The 18,322-nt window shown below is 47.3% G+C and overlaps 2 protein-coding genes across 4 annotated transcripts; one reads left to right on the top strand and one right to left on the bottom strand.

The window, feature by feature from the left end:
* The first annotated feature begins 3,645 nt into the window (after positions 1 to 3,645).
* On the top strand, positions 3,646 to 9,934 carry rhag (Rh associated glycoprotein). Of its 3 annotated transcripts, none has more exons than XM_011612194.2 (15): positions 3,646 to 3,932; positions 5,219 to 5,402; positions 5,496 to 5,646; positions 5,773 to 5,920; positions 6,362 to 6,528; positions 6,626 to 6,763; positions 6,859 to 6,980; positions 7,074 to 7,147; positions 7,231 to 7,304; positions 7,475 to 8,817; positions 9,070 to 9,136; positions 9,298 to 9,462; positions 9,573 to 9,634; positions 9,722 to 9,811; positions 9,891 to 9,934. In XM_011612194.2, exons 1-10 carry the CDS (start codon positions 3,740 to 3,742, stop codon positions 7,547 to 7,549), a joined length of 1,326 nt encoding a protein of 441 aa, XP_011610496.2. In that variant the 5' UTR covers positions 3,646 to 3,739; the 3' UTR covers positions 7,550 to 8,817; positions 9,070 to 9,136; positions 9,298 to 9,462; positions 9,573 to 9,634; positions 9,722 to 9,811; positions 9,891 to 9,934.
* A 799-nt stretch (positions 9,935 to 10,733) lies between these two features.
* On the bottom strand, positions 10,734 to 13,299 carry rd3 (retinal degeneration 3, GUCY2D regulator). The gene is made up of 3 exons (XM_003971851.3): positions 13,173 to 13,299; positions 12,007 to 12,346; positions 10,734 to 11,472 (listed from the first exon to the last, which is right to left on the bottom strand). The coding sequence occupies exons 2-3, from the start codon at positions 12,303 to 12,305 to the stop codon at positions 11,106 to 11,108; spliced, it is 666 nt and encodes a 221-aa protein (XP_003971900.2). The 5' UTR covers positions 12,306 to 12,346; positions 13,173 to 13,299; the 3' UTR covers positions 10,734 to 11,105.
* Between the last annotated feature and the right edge of the window lie 5,023 nt (positions 13,300 to 18,322).

Raw genomic sequence — 18,322 nt, 5'->3', positions numbered from 1 at the left:
TGACATGGACGCCTTCCTTTGATCTGGACCCTGTTCATTTGCTTCTCCCGCTCTCTCCCTCTCACCTGAATCCCAACCGACGTGCATCCCCATATAATTAGTCTTCATTTAAGCTGCATTAGCATCAGGCCTCACGAGCACAATGGCAGCTGGTGATTGCGCCTGATTGCCAGCATCTAACAGGCTCATTATGGTTGCATAGGCTTTCCTCCACGCATGCTTATCAGGGTGTACAACTGTTCCCCTCAGCCAGCGCCACAGGAAACAAGGGGTGGGGTGCAGCGAGGGGGATGTAGCGTGCCACGGATGTACACGGGGAGTATTTGTTAACATCAACCCTCGCGTGTCAGAGGTTAGCACACAGCATCCACGAGGAGAACCCTACAACGAGACTCCATCACCTGTACGAGTAACGAGGTACAGAGCCGGAAAAGAGAAACCAGGCACATCATCCGTTGGCACAGGCCGTTCCTCCGCGCAGCCTTTCCAGTCATAAATAAAAACGGTTGCAGCAAACATGGTATCTGACTTTCCAGCGATGTCAACTCCTCTCTTATCTGACCTCATAAATCACAATCCCTGGTCGATAGTGGACGGACCTGGGGTTCGTCTGTGTCTCCAGCGGGCTTCTGATCTCCTCCATGACGGTGTAGGTATTTATCAACACAACTCCAATCACACACGCTCCCCTTTTTTACAAGATTTAGGCAGTCGGCGCTTCTTGACCTTCCAATGAGGAAACAAGCAACAGAAGGAGGAATGTCATACCAGCTGCACGGAGAGGCCTCCCCAACACCCGCAGGACCCCAGAGTGGTGGAGGGGAAAGGAAAAGCAGGTCCTCTTACTGGTTCCTGTGCAGAAGTGATCATTATAAGTACCAACAGCATCGAGTCAAAATAATAGTGATAAATGTTGTATAAAGGCCCAAAGCGAGCCGAGACAAAGGATGCAGCACATTAAAGCCCTGATAGTTTGTTTATTCTCCACAAATGTGCATCAGCAGTGGGGATGTGAGTGAGCACGGATAAATTGCTTAATGGTTTTCCTGGAATGCGGAGTTCACAGAGAGGCTAGATCAAAAGGGATTTGGCTTGATAAGGGCATTAACCCAACAGCCCAGCTGTTCTAATCTCTTCATTGGCATTTAAAGAAGCCAGCGCATTTTTGTTGCAGGCAACAATCGTGGCGGTTGTGATGAAACCGCTCCGTGTCCCTGACTGGGGTCCATAGATAAGATGTTCTGCCCTTGGGTTCCAATAGAATAATTCGATAGAGCGATTTGGAATGGGCAAACAAAAACAAACAACAGTCATTCAGACGTTTTAGTGAGTAAAAAAGTACAAATCAGATGTTAATCTTCATAGTAATCTGGTTAATCTGCTAGTTTTATATCTTTGTAATTTACCATTTGTGCAACATTGATGGCCAATTGTTTTTTTTTACACTTATAGCAATAAAAATGCAACATCAGAATTGTAATTATAGTGCATCTAGATTGGGTTTAATCAGATTAATCCCAGGGATCCTGTGGATCAATCATTTCTAATCACAACGGCCACCACAGGAGACATTTAACAAAACCGCTGTAAAGATGCCGTCCGCCACGATGGGAATCACCTTTTTTTCTCTTGCGATCCACTTGGCAGCGGGCGTTTGGACCGAGGTCGCCCGACTGAGGACCTGGGGTTTTGGCGAGGGTGGTTTGGCTGATGGGTGTTGGCGTGGCACTGATGTGGCGCAGAGGGAAACGACTCCAGGAGCTGGAGGTTGCTCAGAGAGCTCCATCTTTTGAAATATTCTATGCCTGTCCTGATTATTGGGTCTGCAGGTGACTAATGTAGATGCTTTGTGACACTAAGGTCATTGGTTCCATCCCGGGGCCAGCAGCCTTTAGCTTGTTCTCGGCCTCTACTGGATTTTACCGCCAGTTTTAAGATTTGATGAGCTTTTTCTGGGTTCTGCCAGTGAAATGTGACATTTTAATTGTTTCCTGTTAGTGACAGAAAAGCTGTCAGAGGCTGACGCGTTGCAGCTGAGAGGAGGAAGTAAATCTACGTAAATAGCGGCGAGCTCAGAGACCGTTGACTCGGGGTTGCACATGCCCAGATGAAACCACATTTTCTCCAGGATTTTATAAAACGAGGCGCAAAACAAACACACTCGTGAAGAGAAAATAAAGTTGGTTGTTGGCTCCGTTGTGGTGGGGCAACTGGGAATACACTGGGACCACCAATGCCGCAGCTCTCCCTCTCAGCTCGGTCGTCGGCGACGACGGGGTCCGCCCCCACTAGCTTGATAAGGAACGTGCGCTGCTGCATGATTGAATAATAAGTCAGCTTGTGCAAACTTTTATATCTGTCAACATTTGGAAGTAATTTCCCAGAGGCGCTGGGAAAAGCCTCCTTTTGCTCCACTCCAAGACAAACAGAGATGTGTTGCTGGCAGTGATTAACTGCTCCATTTATTCATGAAGCCCTTGGCTCCTAATGAAAGGCCTCCGGCCCCTTGTAATTTGGACGGGGGCCCTCAGATTGACACTGTACGGTGGGAGCCCCTCCATGATGAACCTACAGACCAATCAGAGAAACCAGTCTGGAGAGTTTCCAGTGGGAAAGGAGGCTCTGGCATGCAACGTATGGGCCAGATGGGATGTAAAGTAACATGATCACATCTGCAGGGGTCACAAGTGGGGGCACGGTCAGGCCCCTTCGCTTGGGGCAAATTCACTTCAGCGTTTATTTGACTGTACAGTAGATTCTTTTAGGGCCCTTTCTCCAGCCGTAAGAGATCAGCCATCGACGCTCCGGCGTGACCTTCATCTGCCCTCCAGCTCAGTTTCTTCAGCAGGATGGGGGGGCCAAAACATCGGTGTTCTCACCAAGCTGAATAGGAAGACTGGGCAGAATCACCAGACTTACCTGGCGGATTTATCTTTTTTCATGAGGACTGATTCGTTTCTGACGTAAGCTTGGACATGGTGGTGGATTTAGGCCTCACCTTCACACGCAGGAGGGAAAAACAAAGGAGATCGTGAGCGACGCTAGCTTTCACACATGATACGGACTGACCCTGAAGCTGGGGGCAGATTTGTGATCATTTCCAACAGTCACAACCACCTTATTGCTTCATCAGACGGGGTATGAAGGCATTTACTCTGCAGGTGCCTGAACCGACCCGCTGACGGGAGCATTTCTGGGCACCGGTTCCATCTCTGTGTCGCCCCCCTGCCACACCTAAACCAGGCCTGGACTAGCTGTGCGTCGCTGACTTTCATGCGCGTCAGTTAAACGGCTGCAGCGACTGGGCGTCGAGGGAGCAGCCGGGAGGAAGGAGCGCTCAGCAGCCAGAGGAGACAAACCTCTTGTTTTGCTGCGCGACGTTTCTTCAACTTTAAGTCAACAAATATGAGTCTGACAGTGAATAATGAGCAGGAAGACGCGGCCATTAAGCATTTCTCCCATGTCCGCTCACTGTCTCGATGCCATTACGTGTGTGTTTGCTTTTTCTCCCCTGATGCCCAGAGAGGAAACCCATCCCCGTGCACATAGTGCACAAGGGGGGTGTTCACTGTCCAGGCCCCGGTGCTCTGCTCTGCTATTGGCCGCCGCGCGAAACAGCACCAGTTTAAAACCAGACGCGGCGCTTTTCCCTCCCCTTTTACAGCACAGCTCTTGAATAAAGAGTGAAAAGGAAGCGTGCGTGTGTCCGTCAGCCAGAGATAACCAGCACCAGTCCCAGATGCCTGCCTACGCCACCAACATGAGGCTGAAGTTCCCCATCTTGGCCCTGACCTTGGAGCTCCTCACCATCGTCCTGTTTGCTGTGTTTGTGGTGTACGATGATGGGAAACCCAGCAGCGACCCGCACGACCCGCACGACCCGCACGCCGGTAATCACACCCAGGAAGGGGCGCCCATGGATCTCTACCCCAGTAAGTCCACCTGAAGGATGTTCTGCCACTAGATGTTGGGTCAGTAGAAGCTTCACACTGATGGATCATTTCAGGTCTGGATTTAACATTCTTGGTGCTGAATTTGCTGGAAAAAGAAAAAAAAACCCAGCTTTAAAAAAAACAAAAATGAAGCAAAAATAAAGAAGTCAGATTGACTCCACGTCTTAGTTCTAAGCAAAAATGTAAAAATAGTCCAACTCCTTTATTGGAGTAATGTGACGGCTCCTGTGAGGTGCTGATGATTTCATTACTCACCGCCGGGTGGAAGAATCGGCCCGTTGTTCCCAGACCAGGTCTGATGAATACTGTAAGAGGAGTCACAAGGTCACCAGGCGCCTGCAGGGAACGCCATCGTCACGCGTGCTGTGGTGGATCACATGCCACTTGAATTATGACCCAAACATAGAAACTCCAAAACACCAAAAGACAAAAGTGACGGGTCGGCAAACAAGTGGAGCCAACATTCGGCCTTTTGGCGTCTCGGCGAGATTTACTTTGCGCGGGGGCGCGTCTGGTTTTCCGCACGGGTGGCTGCTGACGGCTGGGTGGGGCAGGTGTAGATTAGCTGCCTCTAAAGCGCGTCTAATGTGCATCTTCCACATCTGATGTGATAACGCAGGCATTTCCACTGTCCGTCTGGAGTCCGTCTGGAGACGTTTCAGCACATAAAGTGAGACCTCGATCTCTCTCAGACAGGAAGAAGCCAGGTGGAATCCTTTCGTTGGAATTGCTGCGTTTCAGGGTGACAACGTGTTGGTTGATACAGATCCTGCAAAAGCTTTTTTTTTTTTTTTTTAAATAAAAAACCCAACAAACTTGTAGCTTGTGCAGTGCAGCGGAATCGCAGCGGATCCCCCAGGGATTCCCTCTCTCATCTCAGCTCTGAAGGTTACCTAACATCTGGGCGTGGTGCCAGCTGTGGCCGCCACATTCCAAATTTACCCCAACCTCCTGAGCGTTCGACGCCCAAAGCAGAGACAGTGAAGACGTTCTCGCTGCACACATCTGTGCTACAGCAAGTGTTGCCCCCTAATCGAGGCTTTTGAGCGTGAGGATACGCCAAAAGTCTTTTTTTTAGCCTATTTAGATGTGTTGAAATGCTATAAATAACAACATCTTTTCATGTACTTACGAGAGATGAGTGCTATACAAATGATGCCATCCTGTCTAATAGTGTGATTCACTGATTGAGGAAATTCAGCACATTAGTGGTTATGAAAACAGTGCCAGAAGATCTCAGCTGAACTTCCCTCTCACTCCTGCAGTGTTTCAGGACGTTCACGTCATGATCTTCATCGGCTTCGGCTTCCTCATGACCTTCCTGAAGCGATACGGGTTCAGCAGCGTGGGCGTCAACCTGCTCCTGGCTGCCTTCGGCCTGCAGTGGGGCCTCCTCATGCAGGGCTTCTGGCACATGGAGGACGGCAAGATCAAAATCAACATCTTCAAGTGTGTCTGACTTCTCCACAAGTGACTGTTTCCTGTAACCAGGAAAAGTGAAGATGTGACCTTTTGCACTTTAACGGCTTTTCTTTCCTGCAGAATAATCAACGCAGACTTCAGCACGGCGACAGTCCTGATCTCCTTTGGGGCCGTCCTGGGTAAAACCAGCCCTGTGCAGCTCCTCATCATGACCATACTGGAGATTACTATCTTCTCCATCAATGAACATCTGGTAGCCACAGTTCTTCATGTAAGCAAACTTCATAATGCATATCTATAGGACTCTGGGAGTATTTCTATTTTTTCCATGGGTTGCATCATCCTGAGTCTGCGTAGGGGAATAATCTTATTCTGAATCTCACTGCTTCTCGCCCAGGCTAACGATGTCGGAGCCTCCATGATCATCCACGCCTTTGGAGCTTACTTTGGCCTGGCCGTGGCACGAGTACTCTATCGCCCTGGGTTGAAAAATGGACACGAGAAAGAAGGATCTGTTTATCACTCTGATATGTTCGCTATGATCGGTAAGATACAGTTAGAGCTGAAAGACCAAGACCAAGTGAAGTAAAAAAAACCCAAAAAAAACCATGTTATTTGGTTCAAATTAGGCAATTCTTCTCATGTTTAGGTCAGGAATTATCTTAGTTCAAACATGTAATTATGAGTCCAAACTGAAAACGATGGCGTTTAATCACAATATAAATTTGAAGTTGATTTATGAGCAAGAAAATTAGAAAAGGGGCAGATTTGATACCAAATAGATACTGTCACGTGCTGCCATCTAGTGGACTTACCTGGCTCTGCAGCGGCTGCGCCGCTAAAATGACAATGACCTCACCAATCTATCAACCGATCTAGCAACCATCTAGCAACATAAATACAAATAAATTAAAGCCACTGCGTGATTATACATCAATTTGGCATGATTGCCATCAGATAACTGTCCTCATGACTCTTGTCTGCAGGAACCGTCTTCCTGTGGATGTTCTGGCCCAGTTTTAACTCCGCCATCGCTGACCCAGGCTTCACTCAGCTCACCGCGGTCATCAACACCTACCTGTCCTTAGCTGCATGCGTGCTCTCTGCCTACGCCGTGTCCAGCCTGGTTGAGCACAAAGGAAAACTGGATATGGTCAGAATACCGACTCACGCTCACAGTGACCCCAGGAAGAATCGATTTGGGGGAGAACAACAACAATAAAGCTTGATTTCCTTCAACGTTCCTGCAGGTGCACATCCAGAACGCCACCTTGGCCGGCGGTGTAGCGGTAGGAACCTGTGCTGACATGAACATCGGACCATTTGGGGCGATGCTGATCGGATTAGTTGCAGGAATCATCTCTACTCTGGGTTTCAAATTCCTAACTGTGAGTCGAACGTCAAAGCCAAGGCTCAAAACGCCACACGTGTCACGAGTCTTCCTCTGTTTTAACCCTCTTTTACTTCTTTTGTTTACGTGAAGCCCATCCTGGCATCCAGCCTGGGCATCCAGGACACCTGTGGAGTCCACAATCTGCACGGCATGCCTGGAATCCTGGGTGGGGTGGCCGGTATTGTAGCCGTGGCTATGGGAAAGAAAGATGGGTAAGGAAACATGAATCAGCAGGCACATACCGACACACACACACACACACACACTGTTCCCTACACTCCTCTTTCCCTTCTCTTCCCGTTCAGAGGGAACGCATCCATGCAAGCTGCGGCCTTGGCTTCTTCTCTCGGCTTCGCTTTGGTCGGTGGTCTGGTTACAGGTGGGTGAGAGACACGTGGGACATGCAAGGTCCTGAGAACTTGATTCAAATGCACGATGAGACAATTTACTTTCCCTGTCAAGGATTTATAATGAAGATTCCACTTTGGGGACAACCTCCTGACCAGAACTGCTATGACGACTCGTTGTACTGGGAGGTAAGAAATCCCGTTACTCATAAATATCACGTCTGCGGTCTGATGATCATCCATGACACGTGGTGAAACTGTGTTTTCTCTGCTGTCTATTAATAAAACCAGACCTGAGGATTTGGGCTCCTGCTTGCTGCTTCAGCACAGAACGATCATCCGAATCATTTGTTTTCCAGGTTCCCGATGAAGAGGAGGAGAGCGGAGAGAGTTTTGCCCACGCCGATCACTCGAAGAACAAAGCAGAAGTCTAAACATCCGCTGTTGTAGCTGGAGATCAAAGATTACTGAAAACCTTTTCAAAGATCAGCGTAGATCAGTGTCTATCACTCCTATCTGCAAGATCTGGTTAAGATAAAATTTGTAAGAATGAAAAGAAAACAGAAGATTGATCACAGTGGATGCTTTTTCACTGACAGTCAAACGCACTGTCAGGACTTCTTCCATTCACTTCTAATTGTCGCATCATCGATTGTAAAAGTATCACATGTGTTTTCCTCTTGTTACACTTTCACCTGTATCTCGTTTGTGGTCTAAAGTGGCCATTTAATCCAACTCTGAGCTGCTGCTTTGCCTGACGTCACTGGAGCCCAGGCCTCACCTGGGACACCAGCGGGGATCCACGGGCCTGGGCAGGGATGGTGGCGCGTTGTAACATTGTTAGAGCTATCATTCATTCTTGTTCTTTTCTATCTGAGGGCAGCTTTTCTCTTACGATAATGCAACAACAGTGCAGCATGTGAGTGGATTTCACAGGAAAAAACAGTTGTGTATTATTATTATGTCATTGTATCCTTGTACATATAGTTTAGCCTTTAGCCACTCTGACATGGTCAATTTTAGTCAAAGCCCTGCAGGGTTGAAAAGAGAGTAACTGGTACAGAAAGCTTCTCTGCAAAGCAGTTTAACAACAGACGGCAAAGATCCTGGCATGTAAACAGACGGAGTTCGAGGTTATCTAAACTGTTTCCATTTTACGTCCTATCAGTTGGATTTAAGCTATGGATTCTGCAGGAGATGACAGGCTCTGCACTGAAAAAGAAGACCAGGGCCAGATTAAACTGACTAAACATGATATTTTAGTTAATCACGTGTTTTATGATGCCCATAAACCTTTAACCCATTTTTGTTAATGTTTTTTTTAATATAATGAGCATGTGATCGTGTTTGTATGGCATACTAATTTGATTAAAACTCTGTGATCAAATCATTATTGTTGTTATTATTATTATTATTGTTATTGTTATTATTATTATTATTATTATTATTATTATTATTATTATTATTATTATTATTATTCGTTGCCCGTCATCCTCACAGTTGCCAGCTGGGGGCGCTGTCGCATTTAAGTTTCAAGAATCGTTTTTACGCGCTATTTGAAGCGGTGCATCATGGGATACAAGATGGCTTCCACGTCCGGCTGCTAATTATCTTTACGACAGAAATTTGTGTTGCAAAAAGCATAAATTTACTTTCGCTGTTGTTTTCCTGTTGGCATATGATTGCCCCCGCTTTTGGAATGGTGAGTAGATTCCTGAATCTCTGGTTCGTCCTGTAGTAGATCATTTTATACCTTTCAGCGTCTTTTAGCATTAGCTTCGTCTGCCCGGCATGTTTATAAATGACAGCAGACTATAACTCCTGGCCTCCAATCAAATAACGTGTCAATAATATTGATTACGACCTGTGCGTCTGATTGAGATTCAGAATGATGAGAAAACGTAAATAAACGGCGGTGAACGTGAACATAATTTCCCCATCTTTTTAACCACAGTCAACTAAAGCGGAATCCAGGATGTCCAGTTCCAAAACAGACGAGAGGAGGAGATCAAGAAGCAGAGGTCAGAATGAGGAAGACAACAAGCTTTGTCCTGTTCCTTTAACACGAAACCTGCCAAGCTGAGAAAAATGATGTTTGAAGTGGCTTGTAGTAATTAGTAGCTCTGAATTAAGAACCGTTTGTTTGGGTGGAAAGATGAATTTTTGCCTCCTCACTTGTCAGGACGAGAAGAAAGAAAGCGGAAACGGAGTCGGAGTCGGACTAGATCCTCTTCCTCCTCTTCCTCGTCATCCTCGTCATCTTCCTCATCTTCGTCTTCTTCTTCGTCCTCTTCATCAAGTTCCTCGTGCTCATCGAGCCACAGCCGCTCCAGCTCTAGCAGTAATGGTAAGTCTAACTTTAAAGTCTGTCGTTAAATGTGGGTACTAATAATACAAAAGTACTAATATTGATATGTTTGTCGTGTTGCTGCTGTTGTTGTTGGAGTTGTTTTTTAGACTCCCGCAGCAAATCCAGAAAACATTCTAAGAAAATGAAAAAGGAGAAACACCCCAAAAAAGTAACCCAATGGATTTTTTGAATTCATGCTCACAATATGGTTTTAATAATGCAGAAAATAGAAATCTCACACCTCTTGTTGCTGCAGAAAGGGAAGAAAGAGAAGCGACATAAACATAAAAAGAACAAAAAAGCAAAAGGGGGAGAAGACGGTTCAGGACCTGTACAGATATCCAAGGTAAAGTTCCATATTAGGGAAGAATGAATCCTTTAACTTATGTTATAGTTCTATTTCCAACCTTTTGTGTTTACAACAGTATTTACAAGATCGGAAAAAAGGCAAGTACAGCATGATTTCAGGGAAAAAGATCAAAATGAAGGTAAAGAAGTCAAAGGAAGACAAAAAGGTAATCCAGTGTTTTCACCATCGAGGATGCAGTCACTCATTATTTCCATTCAGTGTTTCCTAATATTTGACATTTCTGTTTCCAGAGGGATAAAAATCGAGCACAACTTCTTGAATTCTTGAACTCTACCCTGTGAAGTCCAGGAGCACCAACAGAACTCAGGAGACCAAAGGACATCTTGCAGCAACACACAAGAAAGATCAGAAGCCCGAGCTGTGTGTTCCAACCACTATTTATGTGTTCGTCAGCACTCTCGTGACAGGAGCTGCCGGCACCATTCTGGGACTCCTCCCGCTGTCCTGACGGGAGCTGGAGTCTGTTGTTGTTGTTGCTGCTGATGATCCAGGTTTGAGCTGTCGGTTCCGATAAACGCCACTTTTTAAATAATGACGCCGTCTTGCTCGTTGGGAAGCGGTTGCATCAAGAAAAGCCAATGTTTAAATGTTTAGTGACGTCCCTGCTAAAGTCATCATTTTACATTCAGTCAACAATCTTTCTTTTAATCAACACAATTGTGGCTCTGTGGTTGTTGTTTTTTTTTAAAATTTTTTAGGTGCGCTTAATTGTCAGATGCAGGCAGCCAAGATCACCACCCGCCTGAAACATGCTAACAAGCTGTTGATAATTCATTTAAATCCACCGTGTTCCTTCTGCTGCGGCGCTTGTCTAACAAGGGTAAATGCCATCCTCAGTTAAAATGACCTTTTTGAACCCTGAACATTTCCAAAGTGAATAAAGGAAAAGTGTCATCAGTCTTATTTTTGACATTTGTACGAGTTCCAAAGAGAATCAGCTTTTATTTTCAAATCCACTGAGAAAGGTATTAAAATGCAGCTAGTGACTTGGTAGCATTTACATAAACACCTCATGGTTTTCTAGATATTACTGAGCCTTTTGGGGGGTGACAACAATGAAAAGGCCTGTTTCGATCTTGATGAGCTGGTTGCACCAAATCATTCACACGCCGCGCTGCAACCATCATCTTGACAGTTTTGAGCCTCCCGGAAACCAAACGTCGGTCTCTGCACATGTTTCACCTGCTGCTGCATCATCTGAGAAGCTCCAGGAAGAGGATGGGGTTCTCTCTGCCTTTACTGGTGCAAGTCCAGTACAGAATCTGTCCCATCAGACAACTCCACTGCTGCTGCTGCTTCCTTTGTTCCTGAAGTCAGGCATGCTCCACACCCTCTGTGACCTCCCCGTGGCGTCCTCCCCTCTCTCCACGTCCTCCGACACCGTTTTCAGGTCACTCAGCCCCGTCCTGGCCGCCACGGTTGACGTCAATCCGGGCGTGCTTCCGAACGGGTTGATCTTGATGCGGGACCGGAAGTTGACCAGGGACATGCTCGGGGCGGGCTTGTTCCACTGGCGGGCGAGTCGCTGGGTTTCCTGCTCCTCCTTCAACTGATCCAGAACTTCCAGGAGGAGGGAGCGAAACAGGCTGGACACTTCTTGCACCTCGGGCTCGTTGGCCTGCATGACCTCCCGGAACCTGAGCAGCAGGGAACAGGAAGTGGGACAGTTGTATAAGGCAGATCCTTCCAGTTGGAGAAAGAACCCCAGAGTTGGAGCCTAAATCCGTACTAGGCAGGAAAACATCTAATAAGAAGAACAAATGTCATGAAAGGCAGTAACAATGTCACCCCCCCTCCTGCTAATCAGTCCCTGCTGCACTGCTGCTGAGTGCTCAGCAGACCTTTAAATAGGCATCTGTTGGGCAGCAGGCTTCTTGGAGGGTGCTTCTGGTGAACCAATGATTGACTTAATTCCCGCCACTCGTGCACAAACAGGTTAGCCAAGCAGTCTGAGTCACCGCGGGCAACGAGGCCTCAGCTGTGACCAACGGGAGCGCATGTGTTAATCACCCCACAGAAGGCCCATCAACACCAGTCAAATGTGTCGGCGCTCATTACGAGACACCTGCGGCCTGAGCGGAGACCCGAGCGCGGTCAGGCGGTCTGTGGGTGATGCAGATTAAAGGAAGTGTCATCAGCTTCTGTGGTTGCCGGGGGCGATGGTCCCTCACCTGAGTATGACCGCGCCACAGCAGGACGGCGGCACCTTGGAGCAGAGCTCCTCCAGGCCGAGTCTCTGCCCGGTGCTGATGCTGAAGGAGGAGCGCGGCGTCATGGCCAGCCAGCCGTAGTCCACGCCGGTCCTGAGGCGCCGGTACTCGCTCTCTCTCTCCCTCTGCTGCCTCTCGGCCTCCTTCAGCTGCCAGCTCAGCTCCAGCATCAGCGTTTCGGTGACCACCTCGGAGGGATCCCTCCGGGGGGTCCGGTGATACGGCTCATTCCAGCTGAACCAGGAGGCCATGTTCTGCATCACGAGCTCCCCAGGAAGAGAACGTTATTCCGGACGGACGCCTGAGTGAAGTAAATGGAAAATCCATAACTGTTAGAAAGTAAAATCTAAATGGGTTTAATGAGACATTTTGTCTTGAAGGGTCAAAGGTCACCGCCGGTGACACTAATTATGTGCAGGACAAAGAGGAGAGACTGGGACTGTGTTCATCTCTCCAACCATGAGGAACATGGATGATGGGGATCCCTTTAAGATAAACATCTCTCCATCTTTTCCTCTTTTCAATGATCCCTTGTCTGAAAAGGCACCTCGTTCGATCGTGTTGCTGCGATTATTTCGAGGAATTTTGAGGAAATGGCTGGAAACATGGACTCGTTCAGGTTCAGATCACACGAAACACTGCAAAGGCTTTGAGCAGTTTCCCCTCATCACCAATGAATCACACGAAATCGTGGAATGAGGGAATATTTCAGTGCGGTGACCTGAGGAGGCTGCTGATCACTCATCATTTGCCGCAGCCTTCTTTTCTTTTCTTTTCTTTTCTTTTCCTCTTCTCTCCTTTATGGCCATTCAGCTGCTCAGGATGTCCTTCAAACCCCAGCTGCTGTTGTTAGGAAGGCAGAAACCTGAATCAGATTAGTCACCGTGTTGCAGAAATAAACCCTCAAGATGGAGTCAAACACCTCCAGCAAACCTGCTCTTCATGCGCTTGTGCCAGGTCTGTTTGAGTCAGCACTAAATAATCTGTTCACCAGGAATCTGTGATCACATCACGCGAAGGTTTGATCAGCAATTTCACAAAGCTGTTTTTATTTTCCCAGTACAACCACTTTTAACGCAGCGCGACCCCTGGAACCATTTGAACGGAGGTGTTGCAGAAAGACTCACAGAAAGAACGATCCTCCCTTGTTGCTGGTCCCAAGTTTCTTCTCAGGACTTGTTGGGGGAACAAGAACCACAGCGGAGCAAAAGAAGACGATCCGCAGCAGCCAGACAGTTGACTGGCTTTTAAAATGAAAAGAAATGGGTCCTCCCCTCTCTCTCTCTCTCTCCCTCCCTCTCTCTCCCCCTCCCTCTCCCTCTCCCCTCCTTCCTCCCCCGAGCTTCTTTAGCCTGTTTTTACTTGTTGCAGGAGGTTGGCAGCAGCATCTCTAACGAGATCCATTGGATCACGGCCCCCAATGAAATGCTTATGAAGCTTGTAATGATTGGCCGTTGCCATAGTTGCAGGCTCCTAAGCCTATTTGTCCACAATAAGCTCCATCAGCTGAGAGGGAGCTCAAGAGCGACGAAGAGGCTGATAAAGGGGATGTGGTTGGGTCGGGCAGGGATGGGAAAATACGAATGGACTGGATGTTTTTGTCATTGCGAAGGATGGAGCTGGAGGCAGCTGGGCGCAGCCAGCGCAGCATCTGTGCGAGGTCATCTGGCATTAGCGCGGGTTAAATTAGCACGCCAAATGCTAAAAAGAGGACAGGAGGCGGTGTAGCTCGGATGATGACGAGTTCAGATTACCCACGGCTGTTGTGTAGGTGTGTATCAAGGTTCCTTAGTTCACCCGGTGCGTGGGCGCAAGCAGCCAACCGCGGACTGGTTCCGTTTGCAACACGCCGCCAGTCTCCCTCCGCCACAGCAGCTCCCTCCCCATCACCCTCCACCTCCATCCTCCTCTTCAACATCGGCGCAGAAACGCAACTGAAGCACCAACCCAGAGCCGAAGCACAAGAGAGTCCAGAGGGAGGCCGGTTCTGTGTTCTTTAGTCTTTTAAATCTGTCAGATAAACTATTTAGTCCTATTTTAGCTGCATCCTATATAAAAACAACAACAAACAGAAATGTATTGACGTCGTTGTAGAAGCCCCACTGTCTACAATAATCTATTACATTATTATTTTCCTCTGCTATAATCAGAATTTAGGCTGGGACAAAGCCATTCCAGGCTATTTATAGGTGTGAGGATCAACATTCTGTGCTCTTTCGAAAGGTCTGAGCAATTATTTATTGTTTACTTCACTATAAAGCTGCTCTCAAGAGAGTTCCAGAGGTTCGTGGCAGAATTTCTGCATCTTTAATCTTCAAAATTTCACCTCACGCCTCCCCCAAATGGCCGGATGAAGCACATACCTGTCCAGAACTGAATTTCTTTCGTTTTCTAATCTGAATTTCAAACAACCACCGAGTGTGATGTGTGTGTTGGGGGTGTGTGTTAACCTCAGAGAGGAGGTGACAGATGGTTCTATGAGCTGTCCCTATAATCCAGACACATGTCCCTGTTAATCCTCCATTCTGTCCTCTTCACTCGCTCCCTGAGGTTTCCGTGCGCCCCCCCTCCAGCCACAGAAGAGGTCATCGAATGTCCACAGCTGCCTTCAAGTGGTTTCTGTATCTGAGGCGGTAGAACAGCTGGTCGTTGGTTCCAGGCCTCTTTCTGTGCGTGAAAGGGTGAACGCAGACATTCAAATAACAGCAGTAAACACCAACAACGGCGTCTCCTCGGCGGTTTGTCACCTCTCCGTTGCGCCACTAGAGGGTAGTTTCCTACAACTTTAGCCAGATTCTCCAGGCTGCTTTTACCTGCCTTCACTTAAACCTAGAATTGATTCCAGGATGGGTGGAGAACCTTTCTATTTGTTTTTGTAAGTGTGTGTATGGGAAGAAAATCTGAGAAGTGCCACACCTGCACAAATATCCAGGGAATACTTTCTGAACTCAGCTACCCTACAAAACTCCTACACCGGCTTCTGCAACACCTTAAAAAGAGAAATAACACAAGCACAGAAGTGTCATTAGAAGTTTTGGTTCCTGGAAGGTTCCAGCGTTGTGCACTCCATCCTGCAGTGACGCCAGCTGCAGTCACATGACGGGGCCTGCAAAGCGCCAACATTCAGACGCTCCTCCGCTTCTTTTCTTGGCGCTTTGACTCCAATTTATGGGCGATTAGGGAGAACCCCTGTAAAAAGGATGACAATGCTGCTGCGAGGGGCCGCAGCTAGACGCCACGCCACTCTCTTATCAAGTTTAAAAAACGCCAGATTGAAGGTGTGCAAAGACTCTGCACACACACCCAGATTAGTTTAGGTCCGTTTCAGTAAAAGACGACTTCCTCTCCTCCAGAATTATGTTGCCAATAAATAAACTCATGTTGTGTCATGTTATTTTGTTTCCACTGGGAACTGAGAGCTCTGCTCTGTCAGCTGTGGGGTCCATTGAGGAGGAAGTACTGGTCACATGAGCACAGTGGAAAAAAAAAAAGAACTTTGCTGACATCCTCTTTTTTGGCGGTCTTTGTCCTGGTGACCCCGTTTGCTTTCAAAATTGTCCGTGGGCTTTTGGAGGTCAGCGTGGGAGCGGAATCTTCTCGTGGTTGTTCTATCAGGCAAAACAATCAAACGTGACGTTGACGTATTTATCCTGCAGTTTCGACTGATGGATCCCATTTTAGGAGCCCTGGTTTTTTAGGAATAAAGGATAACAGGAAACAAAAGGTCAGTTTCTTGCGACAGATTGCGAACTTGTTTGCACCAGCGCTCCTCTTGTTGTTGTACCAAACCTCCAAGACACGTCCAAGTTCCTCTCCGGTAAACTATCGGCTCCTTGTTCGTCCTGTTCTAGTTCTTGCACCAGGCCGACAAATGAGACGCCAGGATCGTAAATACACAGACTCACCCAGGAAAAGGTCCTTTTCCATCCAGCGTTGCATTTATTTTTCACCAGGATCTTGTATTGATGGTGGGGGAGGATCCCGATCACCATCGTTCAGGATCCACAGCTCTTCCCCACCGTGCTTCCAGTTTTTATTCATGTTTTAGAGACTTCTTCACCAAACATTCTGCAGCCTCCTTCGATGTTTTGTCCGCTCGATGCAGCCAAAGATCTGACCCTTCTCAAACAGACCAGCATCTTTTCCAGGAGCTCAGGATGTTTCAGAAATGAGAAGCTACTCGTGATGACAGCTGGGGTTAGAGAGCTTGTTGCCAGCTGAAAGCTACTGTCCCTTCCAGTGATGATGCAAATGGAGGCTTTTACCTGTTTACTTAGTTCATCCAGGTGGCACCTTTTTGTTGTTGTTTTTGTCTAGGCTGTGGATGAACTCCATAAGCTCTATGAATGCATTAACTTGCATTTAAAATGTAATTAAAATGTATGTGTGCTTGGTTGGTTGGTTGGTTGGTTTAAGAGAGGTTAAGGATAAGGATAAGGATAAAAAACTTTATTGATCCCACATCGGGAAAATTGTACATTACAGCGGTAGCCGGTGGTGTACAATGCAGAAAGGACTAAAAGAAAAAAATAAAAATAAAAAGACTATTATGTACATTGCTATGTACATTGTACAGTATATACAGAAATTAAAATTATGTACAGAAGGAGCGTTGGACAGTGTGAAGAAAAATGAAGGTGCAAATAAGATGTGCAAATAAGACATTCCAGAGGTAGGATGATTAGTTAGCGCAAATATGCCAACCCTGGGTTATTGGTGCTACATTGTTGTGTATGTTTTTGTGAATGTTGAACAATCTGACGGCCGTTGGGATAAATGACCTGCGGTAACGCTCCCTTTTACACCGTGGGTGTAACAGTCTGCTGCTGAAGGAGCTGCTTAAGGCCCCCACAGTTGAGGGGGTGTCCATAATTGATGTCAGCTTGGCTAACATCCTCCTCTCACCCACCTCGTCAATGGAGTCCAGAGAACAGTCCAGGAGTGAGCCAGCCCTTCTGACCAGTTTCTTGGGGGGGGGGGGGGGGGGGCTGAAACCATCCTGTAATATTTGCTCTTGTTGCTGTTTTTCCACTGTTCTTGTCCTCATTTAGCCCGGCGCTAACGCTGCCGCCACCACGCATAAGTTTCCTGAATGCGATTCACCAAATCCGTCAGTTCACTTTACAAAGTCCTTAAAGGTTTTCATCAGTCCAGGAGGGCACCTCTGGCCTGGGGGGTGTCAGAGAAGTGCTGGGGGGGGGGTTGTTTCAAATGACACATGGACACAGAGTCGACTGTACACATTTAAAATTAAAACAAGCGTAACTCTTTAGCATTAATGAATCAGTTCACTCCTGCATTCTTCTGACTGAAACTCCCCCCCCCAGCACTCATCTAGAAACCCATTTTCTCCCTCTCCCATGAAGATGTGACTGATTGAAGCATGCGGCGGCAGCACAGATGCCTCGGTGACCTCCCTCATCCGTGTCTCACCTGCTCACTTGACTGGGTCAAACGCTTCCAACCTCACTGTTTCCCTGAGTCACTCTGAGAATTCTGTACCTTCCTGTCACGTGTCCTCAGGTCATTAAGACCAAATAAATGGAACTGGTCGCCCAGCAAAAGTCCCATGATTACGCAATCAGCCGATGCGACTTATTATATAAATCTGCTTCCTCTTGGCCATGAAATGTTTTCTGTGAGTCCTTGTCCACACGTCTTATCGCCATTGTATTTAAGAAAAAGCAGTAAAAGGCAGAAGCAGCCAGGGAGGATCCTTTTATAGGCACTGTAGATTTGTAATGTATAACTTCCAACCCAGTTATGTTATAACATCCTAGATTTGGACATCCCGGAGTGGAGATAAGACAAGATAACGATGAAGTTGGCACCTCAGCCCGGTCATAGCGAGCCCGGATGGAAACAAAACAAGTCATTAAATGCTGGAATTCGCTGTCTGCAGTCAACAGGAGCATCTCGCTATAAACCAGGCACATTAGATTGGATCAGTGTGTCTTTCCAGTCCTGAGATAAGACGGCGACCTTGTGGTTCAACAGCCAAAGAGAAGACGACAACAAAGACTGTGCTTTGGCTGAAGGTCAGGGCTGTGCCCTTCACGCAGGACGCCGCTCTTTTGCCTGAGCGGGTGCTTTATTGTTGTATCAGGCCCAGAACGGGTGGTGCAGGTAGAATCGGGCCCCTCAGATCCAATTTCGGCCTCCCCACAATCTGAGGAGGGAACGCCGGCGCGGCTGGCATGTGTGTATATCATTATCTGTTGTTATTGTTGCGTTAGAGATGGTCGTTATCAGCTTAGTTCAGCGGGTAAAAGACAAA

Source organism: Takifugu rubripes, chromosome 16 (genome assembly GCF_901000725.2).
Source record: "Takifugu rubripes chromosome 16, fTakRub1.2, whole genome shotgun sequence".
Classification (NCBI taxonomy): Eukaryota; Metazoa; Chordata; class Actinopteri; order Tetraodontiformes; family Tetraodontidae; genus Takifugu; species Takifugu rubripes.
This window is presented reverse-complemented; position numbering and strand designations above follow the sequence as displayed.

What these genes read in the sequence shown, in the direction of transcription:
- rhag (XM_011612194.2), top strand. Translation starts at nt 3,740, where the DNA reads ATGCCTGCCTACGCCACCAACATGAGGCTGAAGTTCCCCATCTTGGCC. An exon ending in GCCCATGGATCTCTACCCCA is followed by an intron (nt 3,933 to 5,218) that starts GTAAGTCCACCT and finishes TCACTCCTGCAG; the next exon opens with TGTTTCAGGACGTTCACGTC. An exon ending in GGTCGGTGGTCTGGTTACAG is followed by an intron (nt 7,148 to 7,230) that starts GTGGGTGAGAGA and finishes TTCCCTGTCAAG; the next exon opens with GATTTATAATGAAGATTCCA.
- rd3 (XM_003971851.3), bottom strand. Translation starts at nt 12,305, where the DNA reads ATGCAGAACATGGCCTCCTGGTTCAGCTGGAATGAGCCGTATCACCGG. An exon ending in TGTGGCGCGGTCATACTCAG is followed by an intron (nt 11,473 to 12,006) that starts GTGAGGGACCAT and finishes CCTGCTGCTCAG; the next exon opens with GTTCCGGGAGGTCATGCAGG.